We start from the raw sequence: 9,241 nt of genomic DNA on the forward strand, positions 1-9,241 counted from the left end.
GTGCTATAAGGGACTGACATCAACGATATTTGCTTATATTACTGATAATCAATTTGCCGCTACAATCATTGCAGTGATCATATCGCGATATATCTGTCGATGATTTAAGACGCAAACATCGCTGAGACGAGAATACGGAGTTACCCCTACGGGTACGAACACGATCTAACGATGCGTTTACAGAAGGAGAAGGGACACAGATCATTACGCCATTTTCGGCGTAAGCTTAGCACGAGAGTTCGTGTTGCTTGCGAATGCAACGAGTCTTGCTACGATTCGATACAGGCGTCAGAATTTCAATGTCAAAAAAGAAAACGCAATAGGCGTATAACAACTAGATAAATTCTTAACAATATTAAATTCTCATCATGTTTACCGCATAAATGTAACATGTGCAAAACGTTGCCTTGCCTGAACCTTAACACTTCCGTCTATACACGCGAATCGCGCCGTTACGATCGCGATTTCCCACTGCGGGGTACAACACGAATAGAAGACGAATTCACTGGTATCGCTCTTCGCGGAATGACTCGCGTTCAGCACTTCCAGTTGCTTCGTGCTCCACGTAAATTTCACACAAAACGCGAACAGGTTTCGCCTTATCAATTAATACCGGTAGCAATGTCCGCAACCTTATTCACATTATCACGTTATCACCTCATGGCGCGTGGCGAGCGTCAAATAAAACGCTAAAGGAACCTGATTAAAAAAAGGAGGGGGGGGGGAGGAGAAGAGAAAAAGATACATAGATAGGAGGAGATGAGAGACAAGGAAGGATCCATTGAACGATCGGATCGTTGGGTAAATAATTCATGTAGATCACGATTTGCTGATTTCGGATACTCCGGGTGCTCCGTAACGTTCAATAAATAACTTACAAGATAACTTACAGGAAAGGAAAGTTGAGGAAGGGGAATATAGGTGACACGAATGTCCGACCGGCGTGTCCTCCTCTAAAATGTCATCGTCAGCGATTTCGGCGAACCACCCGTGTCCATCCGTAGATCCCAGAAAGTCTCTCCCAGAAGAGTCCCCTCGTTTTGTTCATTCTCCAGAACTGCGACTCGCTGAACGGAGTGGAAGTCTCGCACGTGCGAGACACGCGTCTCGAAAGGCACTACCGGTTTATTGTAAGTGTGGTCACGCACGCCCCATCGTGGCGTACTACGACCAGTCGCTCTCATCGCGGACGATGCCCGTGATATCATACTTCCGTGCCATCCTCACCCTCATCCTCGTACAACGTCGGTCCATTGGCGGATTTCTTCTTGGGCTTTGGCGGCGGTCTCGGCGGCACCTTTCTACCGAGAGTGTTGCTGCTGGCGGTTGCCTGTTGCTGCTGCTGCTGCTGTTGCTGCTGCGTGAGTAACAGATGACCGCCGTCCATGCTCTCGTCCGTCAACTTGAGCGGCCATTCAGCTGCACCTTCCGGCGCCACTCTGTCCAACGGATTACTCGTCAAGATATTCGGAGTGCTACGCTGGATCGATCCGTAGTGCGAACCCCCCGGCGTGCACGGAAGCGGCCGGCCCCTCATGGACGAGGCCGCCGGTTCCGGACTCTTATTCAGCGACAACATCGAGCTGCCATCCGCCGTAGTGCGTAGCCCCAGATTGTCGTACACCGGCTCGACAGCGTCAGTGGGCGACGTCGGGGGTGCACTGCTCCAGCTAGGCGCTCGCGGTCGTCGCGGAATCGTCACATAACCGTGACGAGGTAGCACCGGCGCCAACGACGACGACGATGACGGTCCGAGACTATACGGTGTCGCGCTGCGGCTGTGTGGCAGCGTCTTGAAGGCGGCCGGATGGTACTGGCCTGACGGCGGCGAGCCGTACGATGAGGCCGTCGCAGCCGTTGTCGCCGCCGCCGTCGTCGCCGGTGCTATCATTTGCTGACTAGGCAGACGCGTGCTGTCAGGCGCTGTTGACGCCTGGCTAGTTGGCGATGCGCCGCGACCGCCGGAGAAGGCCAAGAGATCCGGCGGATATTGTCGGTGGTGGTAACCGGCACCCCCGCGTGGCAATGTGCCGCCGCCGCCGCCGCCGCCGCCGCCGCCGACGCTGCCGCCGTTGCCACCCCCGTCGAGTTCCGGTGTGGCTCGTTCGTGCTCCTTGTCGTCGTCGCCTACGCCGCCGCCTACCCCGCCGACGACACCGCTCCCGACACCGTCAGCTGCGAGAACATGAACAAAAGAGAAGGACGAACGTTAAAAAAGAAAATCTAAGTAAGGTTGAGAAAAAAAAAAGCAGGAAGAAAAAAAAGATCGCGCGAGGGAGGTAATCCGCGAGTACTAAAAAGACTGAACGCGCGAGACGTACGCGCGAGTAATAAGACTGCATTATCAAGGATACTGTTTTGATACGTTCCACGTTGATACTGATATTACCAACGAGCGTGGACGAATGCTTTTAATCGGATTTAGTCGCGATGTGATCGTAGTCGGAAGAGCGCTTTATCAACTGAACTGGAAAATGTAACCGCATTTTCTTGAGCGACGTCGGTCAAGCGAACGCTGGTGCTACATAGTGCCGCTTTGAAGTTCCCTTAAAATTCGTGAAGTTGACTGAATTTTCCTACAAGACTCGAGTCACTTTAAAGTCATATATTGATATTTCCTCTACAGTATTCCGGATTCATAGAAATTCGATTGTGTGTTATCACATGTTATACAAGTATCCCTGCGTATTTTCGTCGAAAAATATTTCATTAAATAATAACACGCAAGTGTCTACATACGCAACATGTTGCTTAGCGTACCTTATTGTCGTCATTACTTGTACAATTATATACAGCGATTTATTATGCAAGTCGTAATAAATATTTTCGCGTTGGAAGCTAGAAATTAAAATCTGCTCTCTCTGTTCTGATCTACAGAAAATATTATTTCTAAAAGGATATATCAATGGTCGAACACGGATGACGAATGTGTTCGCGCTATCGCAGCATAAATGTTATATTAAGGGCTGCCTGATGTATTATAAGCGTCCCTAACGGATCTTCATTAGTCTCCTAACTGCCACTTGGCGGGCTCTCCTTACCTTAAGATCGATGGCACCTGGTCGGACAATTCTCGCATGATAGTCCGCGCTCGGCACGGAAACGAATCGATTTACGATTACACGCACACACATGCATACACGCTGTTTGTACATTATTATATAAGCGACATATAGAGGTCATTTCCATTTCTGCTTGGAGGGAGAATACTACTCAAAAACGAAATGATCGATGTTCCGCGACTTGTTCAAGAATCATACCGGGCCATATTCGCCGATGAATTCTATCGAGCTTAAATTAATCGAGCTTAAGCCCGCGAATGCGCGGTTTCGAGGTAAATCGCTTGTCGAAATTAATGCAAGATAGTTTCTCGCTAGCACCTGGCCGCGCACTGTTTAGTAATATAGGCTGTGTACTGACCGAAAACCGAGTCGTTGTCGAGCAACGTGCGGTTCAGCTCCGTCATCTCCGTACTATGCGATGTCACCGACGGCGCCTCGTAGCGCCTCGGGGGCTTTACGACCGGGTTAATGGTCGTAATCAGGGATTTCTCCTGTTCACCGAGACCGTGGTGCTCCAGGGACGCCGCTTCGAGGCCTTTCTCGTCGTGCCTGGTGTGTCGACGACGACAGTAGCACACGCAGAGCACTACTGTGACAATCAACAGACACAACGCGGTGACACCTAGTCCGATAGCGAGAGGCAGACTGATGAAGTTCTCTCTACCGCCTAGAGCATCGCCCATTATGGATAAAGTCACGTTTTTCTCCGCTTCGCCGCCCGGACTCTTCGCGTGGCAAATGTAGTCACCTTTGTCGGAAGGCTGCGCATCGACGATAGTGAGATTTAACCAATCATGATTGCCCAACAGTACGTACAATTTATCGCCCGTGCGTTTGGTACTGTTGACTATAGGGCGATTACGATTCGTCCATGATAACTGAAATAGACATGTAACGTGAGGTTTCATAGTGCGGCAGTAAAGAAATTTTAATGTGTATTGAATACAAAAATTCTCTAATAAAATGGCAAGATTAAATCGCTTCTTTCTTTTCACTATAAACTTTATTTAGATCAGGAACCTATTTGATTTTAACTTATAAGATTTTAACTATTATATCGAGTGTGCCCGAAGATGCATTTACCTCAGGATGTGGAATTCCCGTTGCCCTGCACGATATTGTCACATTTCCTTTGGCTGCCTCGATTTTGTTCGACGGCTCGATGTTGGTGATCTTCGGTCTGCACGCGAAATCGTCGCTACTAACTTCGTCCCACATCTTGCCGATCATGTGGAGCGGTTGCTGGCAAGTGGTTGGCTGTGTGTACAACTTGCGCTGAATCGCCCAATCGCGGAACTTTTTGAGGTGGCAGTTGCAGTTCCATGGATTATTCTGGAGCTCGAGACTGCCGAGCTTGGGCAGACTCTCGAAGCTTTGCAGTTGCAGAGTGCTGAAATTATTCCCGTCCAACGCGAGGGAATGCAAGTTTGGCAAATTGCGAAACGCCTGCTCCTCGATGCGCTCCAATCTATTGTCTGACAACGTGACTTTCTGCAAGAAAGTGAGATTGAAGAACAGACCGTTATCCAGCATTCTCAATTTGTTCTGATCGAGTAGCAGCACTCGCAACTTTTGAGTTTCGTAAAAGACACTTGGATGCAGACTGCGAATATTGTTGCCCGACAGGTCGATCTCGATGATGATCTTCAAGTCGCTGAAAGCGTCCCTGTTAATCGACTCGATGCCGCAATCGCGCAACGACAGCTTATGCAGATTAACCAGATTTACGCGGCTGAACGCATCGCGTACGAGATGAGTTATGCGATTGCCGGTCAAATCGAGACTCTGGATCTCGGGCGAGAGATCCCCCGGCACCTGCGTGAGATTCTGCTTAATGCACTCGGCGGTCTTCTTACCGGACACCCATTTGCACTTGCACGTCGACGAGCACTGCATCCAGTCCTCCTGGCCTTGACACAGGGCGACCGTAAGCGCCACACAAAGCAGCCACCGGCTCGCCGTTCTCGGTATCATCTCGAGGAATCCTGTTAACAGCAGAAACGTGCGCGATGACGTTAGGACGTGACTGTGGTACTGTGACCGCAGAACTTACTTAGCCGAGCGTAGTTGCATGCATGTGAAAGCGGAGTTTCGTCTTTTGGGATATTCTGCCGGAGAGAAATATGCAACATGTAACTAATGCATTCCAGTTACCGTTTAATATTTACCAACGCGGGCAACTAGCTACGCGTTTTACCTGCAGTCACCATTATTGATAGTTGAACGCGGATGTGGATCATTGTTTAATTACACGATCGACTAATCATATTACGTATACGCGGCCGGAATTAATTATTACTAAATAATACGCGGCGCTTAATAATTTTGAATAATTTGTACGTCATACAAATATCTCATACGCTATTTGACACTTTTAGTTAATGTACGTTGAGATAATTGTGCATGTCACTGAACAAATTACGCGATATACGATTTCGTAATAATAAATGCCGTCATAGAATTATATATGTATATAAAATATACTTTGTTTATCATCTTTTCCACTTTAGGTTTACTCTATTTAACCTTCAGCTAAAGATGTGCGAACTATTCGAATACGAATCGTCGAATCAATTCAGGTAAAATTTGATTCGATTTGAATTTAAATTGCTATCATTTGAATACGAACTACTCGAAAATTTCGAATAGCATTTTTCACTGGTAGAGCTGGTGCGCACTCAGTGTTCTTTAAAGCCGTTACACATAAATCGAGATAAAGCTGTACGTTTAATAAAAATATAGAAACGAATTAAATCCTCAACACATTTTATTGATATTTGATAAAATATACATTGGGTATTTTAACATTGGATTACATTAATTGAGATATCGCACTCTGACATTCAGATTAAGTTAATGCACAACAGCTTTAATGTGCACTGGATGCGCACCAATTCTGCCAGTAAAAAACGCTATTAGATTCGAAATTTTCGAGTAGTACGTGTTCAAATCATAGCAACTTAAAAATTCAAACAATTCATAATATTAAGAGATTTGAATAAGAATCACTGCATATATTGACAGTCTTATACATTTATCGCTATTTCTTATACAAGACTGTCATATATTTATCGCTATTTTATTTATCGCTTTCTTATTCTTTATTACAACAATATATTTCACTTGCATGAAGAGTATAGTTATTTCATGGCTCGCACAACGAGACTAAACTCGACTTTCCATGTTATCGAACAAGTCTTGCTATGTCTAAGGCAGTTTGGTGCCATCGGAGACCTCCGGGATTTTCTTCGTGTTTCCTCGGCCACTCTGTCTTCCTCCCCCTTACATTCCCACGAGCCTGTCTTTTCTTTATTTTTGTTAGTCAACGCCACTAATCTCAAAGCACGACGGAATACCCTGCTGAGAACTGTTGGCAATTTAGCTTAATACCATTACAGCATCGCGTTCTGCGACGCCGGCGTCGCATCGTGTCGTGTCGACGCGTCGCCGAAGTTAAATTAATACAGCACGACAACTAAAACAAGCTTCACTCCTGTTATTATCGCTGTGGAGTTCGAGATTGTGCATTATATTAGTTTTTCCGCCGACGGGCGACAAATACAATTTCGAACCTCTGTATCGGTTGAAATTCGATAAGAATGTAAGCTACAACATCCCGATGAAGAATCTATAAGTACACCTTGAAATGATTTATTAATTTATTAGAACACGATTTTAATTTTGTGCATTTATGCAAGTTATTTTATATATCTCGTTCCTCAAATTTCATTTCATGGTAAATTTTATGCAGACTTCAAACTTTTTTTTATATACCGTCCTCTTACTTCAAAAGTAGCACAAAAAAGTGAGATTTTTTAGTTATTGCATGAAAGAACAATTTTGTTAAAGTATCTAAAAATTTAAGTAAATACAGATTTACAAAATAAATTTGGATCATCAAAATAATTATGCGAAAAACGTAAATATGATGAGCCATGCTGCAAAAAGTTTCGACAGTCTAGCAATCAGCTTGTGCGTCCTAATTATTTTGATAATAATTATTTTGAAAGTTTAATAAAATTATGTTTAGATTTAACTAATTTTTTAGATACTTCAAAAAAATCATCACTTCAGAGAATCATGAAAGAGTTAAGTAAATATTATCCAATAAAAAATGATCGATAATTAAAAATTTCACGAAAAAAAGTATTTTATAACCAAACTTAATTAATAATCTAACTTTATAAAAAATCATTAAAATCGTTAAATTAAAAAAAGTAATTTTTTAAAAAAAGTTGTAAAACGGACACGATAAAAATGACATTTGATTACGTTAAGAATATCATTTCTTTATTTCAAAAGTGACATAACTCATATAATGTTATTATAAAGAATTAGGTCATTCAATTAATTATCAAAACTGAACTAACTTCACAGTTCGTCCGCCAAATAGTACTTGTGTACTTCTTAAGGTTTTCCAAGAGATCGTAATACTTTCTACAAGAGTGAGACACTTCAAGTTGTATCGTTTTTGTAAATAAAAAAGGAGAAATCTACAGAAAACATTTAGAGTTAATAAGACAGTTTTGTGACCGAAGTTTAAAGAAGAAATTTTATTTTAAATCTAGTTATTTTAATCGATCAAGATAAATATGAATAACTTCTGTTGGTGATATTTCAAGTTATGTCGTTCTTGAAAAATTATTCAGGATTTATAGAATATCAAACTTGTTACAACTCAAAACACACGACATAAGTGATTTCTTAAAAGATGAAATGACATTTGATGAAAAGAGGAAATGACATTTAATCATATTAAGAATTACGTAGTCCATGCCTATCCAATTTAAGCTCTGAAGTCAAAACGCAAAATCATCGACGCAAAAAAAAATCAATATGGATACGATTTCGGAGATACGTCTGAGCGACGCTTATCGACACTTTACAATCTTTATGAAATGTTACATTAAATTTTTTTACGTCAATGGCTTTGCGTTTTGGAACTGGACTCAAATTGGACAGGCCTGATGTATTATTTTTGCTGGTATTAGTTAATTTAAATCAATTGTCTGTCAAATAGAAAAACAGTTTCTCTTATTCTGAGAAAGTCAATTTGTTTAGTTGTGTCACTTTTGAAGCAAGGAAGCGATATATATGCAAGTCGAGGAAGATTGAAACATCACGAAGGACCGAAACGGTTAAAAATTAAACATGATTCAATATTAGAGAACCGTAGCGAGGATCGTCAGCGAATCACAATGTGCATAATAATTGAAATCGCGTAACTTGTACTTTTCGAAGCGTACAAAAGTAAACTATGCGTCACTGTGAATTAACATCGTGAGAAAACAAAGAGAAATTCGCCAAAGATCGCGGCCGGATTCCATCGGGAAAACCATTCCGGTGGGAACCGTGCGCGCCATAGTAGATTTCCGCCAACTTTTCACGCACACATGCTCCGCACGACGTCGAAACTTTTTGAAGTCTTCGTCCGCAAGGACCACACTTTCCTATAGCCTCGAGATTTTATTGTTGTGGCCGCGGACAGAGTAGTTCTTTCGAGCTCGATCGGTCTTGCCACGCGGTCAAAGTACATACGTACTAAGGAGTATTGTCCTCTAAAACCGCTACGCACGTTTCAGCCTTCTCTTTGCCCACGTGGCTTTAGATCTGAAGCTAAAACAGTGCTCTTTGAACCGTGGCATGCTGCTCGGCATGTGTACGGCTTATGAGAGAGCGTTTACGAAGAGCGTTTTCTCTTCCATGAAATATATTCCAGAGGAAAGGCACGTACGCGCAGAGAGTTAATATTACACGGACAAAACGACGAAGAGAAACGCTAAAAGATGATACTCGTGTGACATCGCGTATGCATTGAGCTTCGATTCGTACATCCGTCTCGCTGTTCTGTCTCGCTGCGCCCGATGCGGCTTCACGGCGCGGCGGCCGGCCGGCGGTTCTGTTCCTTCGATCCTAGTATATCGATCGACCGCATTTGACTTGTAAATAACTAAGTCAACGAGGATACGGGGAAAGTGAGGAGCTTGTATACGGACTGGAGCGGCCTTTTAGCCTGAATGAGACGAGTGTCCTTTGGCCGGCGCGTGTACCGTGCCGGAAGGAACCTCCCACCAGTCGTGTCGTGGGATGCGGACACGCAAAAGTTGCTCAACGTGTGCGTGTGTCTAGTACATATATTCGCGTGCCACGCAGAAAAAAAAACATCATACGCAGAAGAG

General features: G+C 43.7%; 1 protein-coding gene across 3 annotated transcripts in view; it reads right to left on the minus strand.

Annotated features, from left to right (window-relative positions):
* Positions 1-6: 6 nt before the first annotated feature.
* Positions 7-9,241, minus strand: part of LOC108746309 — a 260,533-nt gene continuing 251,298 nt past the window's right edge. For all 3 annotated transcript variants that reach the window (XM_018483001.1, XM_018483002.1, XM_018483003.1), the window contains 3 exons: positions 4,146-5,047; positions 3,421-3,940; positions 7-2,175 (listed from right to left, as the gene is read on the minus strand). In XM_018483001.1, the coding sequence (XP_018338503.1) occupies positions 1,205-2,175; positions 3,421-3,940; positions 4,146-5,036 (2,382 nt within the window). In that variant the 5' untranslated portion in view covers positions 5,037-5,047 and the 3' untranslated portion in view covers positions 7-1,204. The remainder of the gene's footprint in view (positions 2,176-3,420; positions 3,941-4,145; positions 5,048-9,241) is intronic.

This window comes from Trachymyrmex septentrionalis, unplaced genomic scaffold (assembly GCF_001594115.1).
Source record: "Trachymyrmex septentrionalis isolate Tsep2-gDNA-1 unplaced genomic scaffold, Tsep1.0 scaffold165, whole genome shotgun sequence".
In the NCBI taxonomy this organism is placed as follows: domain Eukaryota; kingdom Metazoa; phylum Arthropoda; class Insecta; order Hymenoptera; family Formicidae; genus Trachymyrmex; species Trachymyrmex septentrionalis.